The sequence below is a fragment of the Crinia signifera genome, chromosome 9, assembly GCF_055691185.1.
Source record: "Crinia signifera chromosome 9, ASM5569118v1, whole genome shotgun sequence".
In the NCBI taxonomy this organism is placed as follows: Eukaryota; Metazoa; Chordata; class Amphibia; order Anura; family Myobatrachidae; genus Crinia; species Crinia signifera.
The window spans coordinates 147,574,454-147,587,608 of record NC_139225.1 but is presented as its reverse complement, the minus strand read 5'-3'; the positions used below and the strand labels follow the sequence as shown (position 1 = coordinate 147,587,608).

Here is a 13,155-nt window from a genome sequence, read left to right as displayed (position 1 = left end):
ATAATGTACTGGGTGTAATATGGGGGAGAAGGGCTGTGTATAATGTACTGGGTGTAATATGGGGAAGGAGGGCTGTGTATAATGTATTGTGTGTAATATGGGGAAGGAGGGCTGTGTATAATGTACTGGGTGTAATATGGGGGATGGGGGCTGTGTATAATGTACTGGGTGTAACATGGGGAGGAGGGCTGTGTATAATATATTGTAATATGAGGGAGGGGGCTGTGTATAATGTACTGGGTGTAATATGGGGGAGGGGGGCTGTGTATAATGTACTGGGTGTAATATGGGGGAGGGGGCTGTGTATAATGTACTGGGTGCAATATGGGGAAGGAGGGCTGTGTATAATGTACTGGGTGTAATATGGGGGAGGGGGGCTGAAGGGTTAAATTTAGAACCCATGTAGCATATGAGAATTTGCACGTAAAACTGCCCTCACTATGGTTACGCTACAAGGCCATACTGTAAGCCTGAGCGTGTCTTATCTAAGTTTCTCCCAACCCTCCCCCTCTTGGAATTGCTATGCAGTGTGTTCATGTCTAAACTCCTCTATAATCAAAAACCCCCCTTGTTACTCATTTTCTTTGTGTATGATATTTTGTATGCCCCCCCCCCCCTGTTGAATTTGCCCTGCAACCTAACAGACCAATCAGAATGTAATATGCACTTGTATACACCCATGTATCATGTATTTTTAACCTACTGTTAAACTCTTAATAAACCAGAGTGTTTTCTTAACTCGCCACCGTGTGTTTGGTGTGTAGTTTTAAGGAAGCATTCTCACTGGTACCTAAGGGGCCACCAGGTCGAGGGGCTACACATTTATCCTTACAATTTGAGGGCTTCGTCTGGGATTCAGCCGGTCGTCCCCTCCACGGGATTGCGGCCACCTGCTGAATTTGAGAATCTGAACTCACTCCGTGTTCCGGGAACACGTGACAAGGTAATATTTAAGTCCGGGACTTAATATTACGTAATTGTATGTAAGGAAATTTATGACGTCATAAAATGTATCAGGGATACAAGGACCTGGGGTCCACATAAAGGTAATTCAAGTCCGGGACTTGAGATTACGAAACAGGTATCCGGGATACCGCAATTGAACCAGGGGTTCACAGAGAAAGCCTCCTCGATCTGATCGCCTAAATATATGTATGTACATGTTTGTCTGTTAATGTTGCAAACTGTGTATTTGTTTAAACACTCAGTAGACGGATGGTAAGTGCACGTACGCTGAAGTGTTCTGTCTGTCTTATATACAATTGTACTGCATATTTTTGTATTAGGGATACTCAGTGAACGGGTGGTGAGTGTACGGCCACTGAGTGTCATTTGTTGTGTAGAGCGATTCTAAGTAGATTTGCAAAGTGATTTGGCTACTGAATGTCATTTTGTTTAAAGTAATTTTAAGTACAATTGCGACTTGACTTGTGACAGATATTATTGTGACTATATTGACTGACATACTGTTATATTATGGGATTATATTAGAGTAAAGAAACAGAATATTCCCCGCTTTTACCAGGAGAGACATGTAAAGAATATGTTGCCCGTGTCTCCCCCACAAGTTACTATTTCATTAACCCTTGAGTAGACAATTTAGCGGGATAGATAGGATAATTAAAAATTGTCCCAAAACAATAATAACACCAATAGGATGTATAATATATTTAAAGAAAGCATGCAAAGGACGCAGCTTTACCCAAGGAGATATGAGACTCATTGTTAATGATATAATTGACCATTACAATAAATGAGACTGGGAAAAAGTTCCACTTATCAGTGTACCCTCAGTCACACAAACAACTGTAGGTTACCCACTTAATACACAAGAAGGCATAGATGCTATGTGGGATCAACTTGCTGCACATATGAATGAAGTGTTTAAAGCACGCTCATCTCTCCCCATAGCTGTAAGTTGTAAACAGAAAGTGTCAGAAACAGTGACAAATTTCTGGAACAGATTCAAGAAGTGCTGGACCGAGGAAGCAGGTCTGCCGCTTCTGCATAATGATAATTTACTTGTTTCTACTTTCATTAATAATCTGCTGCCGATATATATATATATATCCTCGCTGTGAAGCAGAGTGTTTCAACTTGAACCTCTGATACAGTGAAGGATTTTAAAAAAACATTTGTATAAAAAAAGAAGCAGCAGGTTGTTTTGAAGTTAAAAGAAACACTGTCACACCATCACATACCCCGTTCACACGCTTCCAAAATCAAAACAATCCTAGGAGACAGAATAAACCATTCCGTTCTCCTAGAGACAGACTACCTCAGAGGGCTCCTGCGGGACCCCCACCCAACAGGCAGACAAGCTGCTATAACTGTGAAAGGGATAGCCATTGGGCTAGAGACTGTCCGTTCCCTTCAAACAAACCCCGACAGGTCAGTAACCCCATGCAGCCCAGCCAACCCAGACCTAGAGACAACCCCAGATTTCAGATTGACTGGCAGGGACTGACCTTAAAGGGCCATGACATAGGAAAACATGAATTTACTGTAATATTTGACTGCCCAATCAATTTGCTAGGCAGAGATCTTCTCTCTGTGCTAGAAATCACAATTAGTCCATCAGAAGCAGGAAAGGGAATTGATGTTTCATCACCACACTTGCTCATGACTGACAGTTCTGACCCAAACACAGAATTAGACACTGTAAATCCTCAGATATGGTCAACAGGACCTCAGAGCAATAAACCAATTAATTGTTCCCATTGCACCCATTGTACCTGATATAAACTCACTCATCTCAGCCATCCCTGTAGATGCCGCCTACTTCTCAGTAACCGATTTGAAAAATATATTTTTTAGCATATCTGTGGACACCCAGACACAACTGTTATTTGCATTTTCTTTTGAGGCCAGCAGTTAACATGATGCAGGAGTATATTGACTCCCCTGTTGTGTACAGCATCGTGCTCCAAGCCACAACCCCCCTGGCCACCCCCCCTATGGTTCAGTCCTGCTACAGTATGCAGATGATCTGCTTATCTGTAGTTCAACAAAGGAGGCATGCCGAGAGGATGGTATATCACTGTTAAACTGGCTCTGTGAATGTGGGCACAAAGTGTCAAAAAGCAAAAATGCAATGGTGCAAAAAGAATGTTGATTATTTAGGTTTTGTCTTGAAAAAGAGAGAGAGGAAAGTCAGCCCACAACGCATACAGTCTGTACTGGGTCTGGTCCGCCCAAACACTATTATTGCAGACAGTGGATTTCTGACTGTTCCTACTATGATAACATTTTGAGACAAGCCACACTCAATGACAAACCTAAACAGATACAATGGTCACAAGAAATGTTAAATGCATATGAAAGCCTTAAAAATGTATGTTGATGAAAAGTCCGGCATTGACCCTCCCAAACTATGTACAACCATTTCATTTATATGCAAGGGACAAAATGTAAAACCATGGCGGGTGTGCTGACACAAAAATATGGAGGTAAGCTGCGCCCCGTGGCATTCTTTTCCAAAGTGATGCCGGTGTCGGTCCAAGGTATGCCTGCCTGTCTTTGGGCACTGGCGGCCTGTGCAATGGTAGCTGAGATGGCAACCACACTCATCCTAGGCTCACCCACTGTTCTCCATACCACACATAATGTTGTAGCATTACTTAAAGGGCTACACACACAACATGTCAGCCCAGCGTCTTAGTGGAGATGAGGTCCTGTTGCTAGGAAGCCCCTCACTCACCATTAAGTATGCAAACGCATCCTCAGGCCCCGCACCCATTCTAAATGCACTTTTAGGACAAAAGGGCCACAAGATGACATTCCTGACGATCATGACTGTTCTGCATCAATAGAGTCAGAAACCTCCCCTAGACTTGACATTTCCCCTGTACCAATACCAGGTTCTGACCATGTATTTGTGGATGGTTCTTGTAATAGACCCAATGACTCGACATATCAGGCAGGCTATGCAGTGGTACGCCTCCCAAATGACATTTTAGAAGCGAGACCCATTCCATATCAATCAGCACAAGCTGCAGAACTCATAGCGCTCACAAGAGCTTGCCAAATGTAGAAAGATAAACCTGATCACTGAACTACAAAACTCAGTATCACAAAAAGACTTGGATGACTGGTTATTTCCAATATTGCAGAAAAATCCTATAACAGGATTGATCTGCAAAGAGGGGCTACACATTTATCCTTACAGGGGCTGTGTATAATATTCTGGGTGTAATATGGGGAGGAGGGCAGTGTATAATATATTGTAATATGGGGAGGGGGCTGTGTATAATGTACTGGGTGTAATATGGGGGAGAAGGGCTGTGTATAATGTACTGGGTGTAATATGGGGAAGGAGGGCTGTGTATAATGTACTGGGTGTTATATGGGGAAGGAGGGCTGTGTATAATGTACTGGGTGTAATATGGGGTAGAAGGGCTGTGTATAATGCATTGTACTAGGAGGGAGGGGTCTGTGTATAATGTACAGTATTGTGTGTAATATGGGGGATGGGCCTGTGTGGAATGTACTGGATGTAATATGGGGAGGAGGGCTGTGTATAATATATTGTAATATGGGGGAGGGGTCTGTGTATAATGTATTGTGTGTAATATGGGGAGGAGGGCTGTGTATAATATATTGTAATATGGGGGAGAGGGCTTTGTATAATGTACTGGGTGTAATATGGGGGAGGTGGGCTGTGTATAATGTACTGGGTGTAATATGGGGGAGGGGGCTGTGTATAATGTACTGGGTGTAATATGGGGAAGGAGGGCTGTGTAAAATGTACTGGGTGTAATATGGGGGATGGGGGCTGTGTATAATGTACTGGGTGTAATATGGGGAGGAGGGCTGTGTATAATGTACTGGGTGTAATATGGGGAGGAGGGCTGTGTATAATATATTGTAATATGGGGGAGGGGGGCTGTGTATAATGTACTGGGTGTAATATGGGGAAGGAGGGCTGTGTATAATGTACTGGATGTAATATGGGGGAGAAGGGCTGTGTATAATGTATTGTGTGTAATATGGGGAAGGAGGGCTGTGTATAATGTATTGTGTGTAATATGGGGAAGGAGGGCTGTGTATAATGTACTGGGTGTAATATGGGGGATGGGGGCTGTGTATAATGTACTGGGTGTAATATGGGGAGGAGGGCTGTGTATAATATATTGTAATATGAGGGAGGGGGCTGTGTATAATGTACTGGGTGTAATATGGGGGATGGGGGCTGTGTATAATGTACTGGATGTAATATGGGGAGGAGGGCTGTGTATAATATATTGTAATATGAGGGAGGGGGCTGTGTATAATGTACTGGGTGTAATATGGGGGAGGGGGGCTGTGTATAATGTACTGGGTGTAATATGGGGGAGGGGGCTGTGTATAATGTACTGGGTGCAATATGGAGAGAAGCGCTGTGTATAATTTACTGGGTGTAATATGGGGAAGGAGGGCTGTGTATAATGTACTGGGTGTAATATGGGGGAGGGGGGCTGTGTATAATATTCTGGGTGTAATATGGGGAGGAGGGCTGTGTATAATATATTGTAATATGGGGAGGGGGCTGTGTATAATGTACTGGGTGTAATATGGGGGAGAAGGGCTGTGTATAATGTACTGGGTGTAATATGGGGAAGGAGGGCTGTGTATAATGTACTGGGTGTAATATGGGGAAGGAGGGCTGTGTATAATGTACTGGGTGTAATATGGGGGAGAAGGGCTGTGTATAATGCATTGTACTAGGAGGGAGGGGTCTGTGTATAATGTACAGTATTGTGTGTAATATGGGGGATGGGCCTGTGTGGAATGTACTGGATGTAATATGGAGGAGGGGGGCTGTGTACAATATTCTAGGTGTAATATGGGGGGGGGGGTTGGTCACTTTGGGGGAGAGTTATGGTAAGGGAGATAAGGGGACAGGGCAGGGTAAGTATACCTACATAGCCCATTAAGCTTCTGTTCAGATTGGACACATACAGGTATATATTAATCCAATCAGCCAGCACCCTCTTTCATTTGCTTAATGCCACAGTGTACATATACTGTAATATATGCCTGATTTAGTCAATGGCACACAGGGGTAGAGATGGCTAGTGAATCACTGTCTCAACTCAGTGACTCGAATCAATGCATTATTCGAGTCAGGGGCGGACTGGCCCACCGGGAAACCGGGCTATTTCCCAGTGGGCCGGCCCATTTCTCCCATGTAGCGGCCGCTCGGCCCCCTGGCTGGGCCGCGGACAGCACGACCGCCTTCTCCACGGTTAGCGGCCACAGCACCAACAACAAAGATGGCCACGGCCAGCCTCATCCCTTGCAGCAGTTATAATGGCTGTGTGCAGCTGCTTAGGTGATCACCAGCAGGCAGCACGCTGGCAAAGCGAATTAAAGGCTGAGCAGTCTGCAGCGCCGCCCACCCTTCTGCTATCCTCCTCCCTATAGCAGCAGCAGCCTGGCAGCCACAGCCATACACTGGAAGAGCCAGCCAGGCATGGGCAGAGCCTGGAGCAGCTCTACAGCTAGCCAGCCAGGTGTATAATGTGTGTTGCATATGTGTAATGGGCATCAGGGTGTGTGGCATACGTATAATGGGCATCACGGTGTGCGGCATACGTATAATGGCATCACGGTGTGCGGCATACGTATAATTGCATCACGGTGTGTGGCATATGTATAATGGGCATCACGGTGTGCGGCATACATATAATTGCATCACGGTGTGTGGCATATGTATAATGGGGCATCACAGTGTGCGGCATATGTATAATGGCATCACGGTGTGCGGCATATGTATAATGGAGCATCACGGTGTGTGGCATACGTATAATGGGCATCACGGTGTGCGGCATACGTATAATGGCATCACGGTGTGCGGCATACATATAATTGCATCACGGTGTGTGGCATATGTATAATGGGCATCACGGTGTGCGGCATACATATAATTGCATCACGGTGTGTGGCATATGTATAATGGGGCATCACAGTGTGCGGCATATGTATAATGGCATCACGGTGTGCGGCATATGTATAATGGCATCACGGTGTGCGGCATACATATAATTGCATCACGGTGTGCGGCATATGTATAATGGGCATCACGGTGTGTGGTATCTGTATAATGGAGCATCACGGTGTGTGGCATATGTATAATGGGGCATCACAGTGTGCGGCATATGTATAATGGGCATCACAGTGTGTGGCATATGTATAATGGGCATCACGGTGTGTGGCATATGTATAATGGCATCACGGTGTGCGGTATATGTATAATGGCATCACGGTGTGCGGCATATGTATAATGGCATCACGGTGTGTGGCATATGTATAATGGGCATCACAGTGTGTGGCATATGTATAATGGGGCATCACAGTGTGCGGCATATGTATAATGGGCATCACAGTGTGTGGCATATGTATAATGGCATCACGGTGTGCTGCATATGTATAATGGCATCACGGTGTGCGGCATATGTATAATGGGCATCACAGTGTGTGGCATATGTATAATGGGGCATCACAGTGTGCGGCATATGTATAATGGCATCACGGTGTGCGGCATATGTATAATGGGCATCACGGTGTGTGGCATATGTATAATGGGCATCACAGTGTGTGGCATATGTATAATGGGGCATCACAGTGTGCGGCATATGTATAATGGCATCACGGTGTGCGGCATATGTATAATGGCATCACGGTGTGCGGCATATGTATAATGGGCATCACGGTGTGTGGCATATGTATAATGGGCATCACGGTGTGTGGCATATGTATAATGGGGCATCACAGTGTGCGGCATATGTATAATGGCATCACGGTGTGCGGCATATGTATAATGGGCATCACGGTGTGTGGCATATGTATAATGGGCATCACAGTGTGTGGCATATGTATAATGGAGCATCACGGTGTGTGGTATATGTATAATGGAGCATCACGGTGTGTGACATATGTATAATGGGCATCACAGTGTGTGGCATATGTATAATGGAGCATCACGGTGTGGGGCATATGTATAATGGGCATCACGGTGTGCGGCATATGTATAATGGAGTATCACGGTGTGTGGTATATGTATAATGGGCATCAGGGTGTGTGACATATGTATAATGGAGCATCACGGTGTGTGTGGCATATGTATAATGGGCATCACGGTGTGTGTGGCATATGTATAATGGGCATCAGGGTGTGTGACATATGTATAATGGAGCATCACGGTGTGTGGCATATGTATAATGGGCATCACAGTGTGGGACATATGTATAATGGGCATCACAGTGTGTGGCATATGTATAATGGAGCATCACGGTGTGGGGCATATGTATAATGGAGCATCACGGTGTGGGGCATATGTATAATGGAGCATCACGGTGTGTGGTATATGTATAATGGGCATCAGGGTGTGTGACATATGTATAATGGAGCATCACGGTGTGTGACATATGTATAATGGGGCATCACGGTGTGCGGCATATGTATAATGGGCATCACGGTGTGCGGCATATGTATAATGGCATCAAGGTGTGTGGCATATGTATAATGGCATCACAGTGTGCGGCATATGTATAATGGGCATCACGGCGTGTGGTATATGTATAATGGGGCATCACAGTGTGCGGCATATGTATAATGGCATCAAGTTGTGCGGCATATGTATAATGGTGCATCACGGTGTGCGGCATATGTATAATGGGGCATCACACTGTGTGGCATATGTATAATGGCCATCACAGTGTGCAACATATGTATAATGGGCATCACGGTGTGCAGCATATGTATAATGGGCATCACGGTGTGGCATATGTATAATAAGCATATGCCACACACCGTGATGCCCAATATACATATATGGCTGTCTCTGTGTCCCCGCTGTCACTCTTTCTGTGTTCCCGCTGTCAGTCTCTTTGCTGTCACTCTCCCTGTCCCTTTGTCTTTGCTGTCCTTGAATTTTGGCTCATACGGTGTGGCACAATGTGTAAGGGGCACTAGTACTAGATAGTATAAGGAACTGCCCTGCTGCCAGGTCAGTGTGCTGTTAATGCCTGGTGACGAATCCCCCAATTTACATATATGAAGAAGAAGAGCATCACTCCAGGACTTGTTTTTTCACAAGTCCTGGAGTGACGCGTTTCTTCTTTATATATATATACACCAGTCTCATAGCAAAGGCGTAACTACCATAGGTGAAAAGGGTGCAGCTGCTATGGGGCCCAGAGCTGAAGGGGGCCCATCTTTACTGTATAAGTCATATTTTCTATATACATTTATCGACAATTTTTGGTATATAGGGGCCCTTACAAACTTTTGCTATGGGGCCTGCGAATATCTAGTTAAGCCCCTGTCTCATAGAAGTGTGTAAATGTAGACTCAAATCATGGTTTTGATGCACCATGATTTGAGTCATCAATGAGACCAGAGTGCCACAGTTTGTCGATTATATATGTGAGAGACAGTTTGCTGCACATGGTGGTATCCATATATATACCGTAAGATTCCAGGAAAACATTTGTTAATGTTTTTTTATAAAGCTCTTGCTTTTGAGAAGGGAGCATCAGCAGACCCCGCCTCTAATGAGCCAAAAAAATTATTGCTGCTTCCAAAAATTTCCTGGGCTGGTTTTCTAACCCAATCCGCCCCTGATTCGAGTCACTCACTGTTGCAAGAGTCGAGACAGCAGCAGCAGCAGCAGCATTATAGCATAGCAGGCTCAGCCCCTTCTCTCTGAGTCCTCAGGCTCAGCAGGAGAAAGGAGAGTACAGTTCGGGATGGCCATCGTTGCCATTGACATCGATGGTTGCCATCGATGGCAAGTCTGCAACAGGCCATCAATAGTGCTAAACTATGCAATGGATGACCATCGATATTTTTACATATCGATGGTCATCCATTGTGTTTGATTGATTGGCCTGTGGGCCAATCAAAACACGGGGGCGGGGCTTCGCGGGTGTCAGGGGGCGGAGCTATGCTCCGTGTCCCGGCACTTTGAAAAAAACAAAAAAGCATCAATGGAGGGAAACTATCTGGTTCTCCCCCATCGATGGCAACAGTATTCGATATCGGCCATGAACCATCGATTATTTCAAATCATCGATGGTCGATGGCCATCCCTAAGTACAGTAACAGTGAGTGGAGTCCAAGTCAAGTCTGTGCTGTCTGTGAGCCCTGCACTGTCTCTCTGTGCCTGCAATTCCATGAGTACTCAGAGGACCTTTTATATAATAAAAATAAGACAATAGCAGCCACAGTACAGTCCACTGAGTGCCTGACTGTAATGCAATAGTGTAAAGTATAAGAAAGTCACTTACCTGCATGGGTGCTTGGAATGGTCTGGTACAACATGAAGAGATTCAGTCTAATAAAGTATTCTCGAAATGTGTTTTTAATGTCCATTGGACCCCGAACAGCAGCAGCCTCAGACGACACCACCACCCGAGCCGTTAAGAGAGAAAGAGGAAGTAACACAGCAGACTATATATTATATTCTGTATTGCTGGGAGTTTACCAGCATACTTTCACTTTCACTTTTGGAGTTAAGGTGCCCACACAGTAGAAAGATCTGCAATCGTAAGATGTGCGCATAAATTAGCCTTGAAATCTTTTTTCCGTCCTGGACAAAAGATTTCCGGCAAGCGCACATCTACCAAAGATTTTTCTTAAGATCCCGTGTGCGTTCCTATGGATCTTTTGTTAAATCTTCTGATCTTTTGTGCAGCACGTAAGATCAGAAGATTCAGCTAAAGATCCACGGGAGCGCGCATCGGACAAAAATCGGCCGATTTTCGACCGATTATCGGTAAACATCGGATGATATATCGGCCGATTTATCGGAAATCGGCCAATCGGCCCAAAAATCGTTCTCGTGTGTGGGCACCTTAATAGTAAGTAAGTAAGTTTTATTTATATAGCGCACTTTCTCCAACAGGACTCAAGGCGCTTTACAGACATTAAAAATAACAATGCACATACTGTAATACAAAGGGTTATCAGTACAAGGAACAGGCAACAATGGCAGTACAGATGTACACCACACATACAGATATGCACAAGACACAGAGGCGTAACTAGACATTCATAGGCCCCATAGCAAAAGTTTGTACGGGCCCCCTATTTAGCAACTGTTGGTAATAAATGAATATAGCACATATACCTTAGACTGTAAAGATGGGCCCCCTTCAGCTCTGGGCCCCATAGCAGTTGCACCCCTTGCACCAATGGTAGTTACGCCTTTGACAAGACACATTCTTTTTTTTGAACATTCGTTTTTATTGGTTTTTTAACATTACATTATTGAACAAATAAAAGGGTACAGAAATAATAAAAAAAAAAAATAGGGGGGGGGACAAATAAAGGAAAGGAAGGGCACACATTGATACCTTCACGTGCATATGTATATATACATTTATAGTTCAACATTACTGTAAGGGCCAATCAGAAGGCACTCCGACGACACTTAAACAGTGGCCATTGCCGTAACCTTTGTGTATGAGTTATGTTCTAGTGGTCCAGTACTCAGACCACCCAAACCACTTGATTAATGGGTTGGAGGTCGAGGGAGAGTAGCGCACCCCGGCGGTTTATATTCGCAGTGGCTTTGGACAGCTTGTTCGATTTGGGGGATGGTTGGGATTCGGGTGGAACGCCAATACTGTGCAATCAAAGTTTTAGATGCGATCAAAATGTGGCCTACTATATATCTTTCATTACTAGATAGGCTGTTAAATAGGTGAAAAATAGCCAATTTTGGAGCCGGGGAAATAGGGATTTTTAAAACGGTTGAAATTAGTAGAAACACTGCTGTCCAGAGACTGGATACATATGGGCATTCCCAGAATATGTGGAATAGGGAGCCCACATATCCGCAGCCCCGCCAACAAAGATTAGAATGAGCTGGGCTGAATTTATGCAGCAATACTGGAGTCATATATAAACGGTGGAGTAATTTATAATATTGTTTGGTATGGGAAATACATTTAGACACTTTGAAACAAATTTGGAATATTTGGTGCCACTATTCTTCACTAATTGATTCCGCCAAGTCCTGCTCCCATTTCAATAAAGAGGGAAATTTTACAAATCCCGATGGTTCTAGCAGTAGATTGTACCACCAGGTGATACCCCCTCTACTATTCGCGCTTGTCAATTTGTTCCGAATGTACAGGGGGAGTGTGGGGACAGTATGAGGGGACGGGATTTTATCAAATAGCCAATGCCTAAGTTGAAGGTACTTAAAGAAGTCCATATGGGGGAGGGAGAATTGGGCTTGTAGTTGAGCGTAAGTTAACAAAGTTCCCGAGGACGTCGCCTCTGCGAGAGATGCAACCCCCTGGGGAACCCATGAGGCGAAGGAGAGGTCTGGTATCTGGGAGGCAATGGCCGGAAGTGTCAGCTGGGTGCAAGGTAATGAGATTTCTGTGTTTGACTTTACCACCTCAAGCCATGCCCTACTGGTGTGTAGGACAGAGGAGACCCGTACCAGTGAACGAATATCAACTGATGCGGGGAGCCACAGACAGTCCGATAAAGGGAAGGGGGCCATTAAATTACGTTCCAGGGTTACCCAAATTTTAGGATCATCTGTCACGGCCCACGCTCCAATTTGGGAGAGAAGACTCGCAACTTGGTATTTGTGTAAGTCTGGGAATGCCACTCCCCCCTCCCGTTTTGATAGTGATAGAGTCTTCCGGGCCAATCTGGGTTTAGCCCCTCCCCATACATATTTACTAAACCCTGAAAGGAATTTATTTAATAAGGGGGTGGGTATTAGAATGGGGATGGTTCTAAATAGGTATAGTATCTTAGGTAATATCATCATCTTCAGAGCCGCAATTCTACCGAGCCATGAGATATGCAGCATCATCCAGTCAGTGGACATCAGCGAGATCCTGTGCAGGAGCGGGACATAATTGGCTTCAATTAATTTCTCAACTGTGGGGGTAATGTGAATTCCCAAATATTTAAGGCTGCTAGTTTGCCAGGAATATTGAAATTTTGTTTGTAACGATTGGAGAAGGTCCAGGTGGCAGTTAATGGGGAGCGCTTCTGTTTTGGACCCATTGAATTTATAGTATGATATGGCTGAGTATTCATCTAAAATCCTATGTAGATTTGGTAGGGAAATTTCTGGATCCGTGAGAGAGAGCAAGACGTCATCTGCGAATAAACATATTTTATATGTCATGCCCGACAACA

At 44.7% G+C, this 13,155-nt stretch overlaps 1 protein-coding gene across 1 annotated transcript in view; it reads right to left on the bottom strand.

Annotated features, from left to right (window-relative positions):
* Nucleotides 1-10,404, bottom strand: part of LOC146036269 (major histocompatibility complex class I-related protein 1-like) — a 36,425-nt gene extending 26,021 nt beyond the window's left edge. The window contains exon 1 of the mRNA XM_083160162.1: nucleotides 10,272-10,404. Coding sequence (XP_083016288.1) covers nucleotides 10,272-10,356 — 85 coding nt within the window. The 5' untranslated portion in view covers nucleotides 10,357-10,404. The remainder of the gene's footprint in view (nucleotides 1-10,271) is intronic.
* Nucleotides 10,405-13,155: the final 2,751 nt, after the last annotated feature.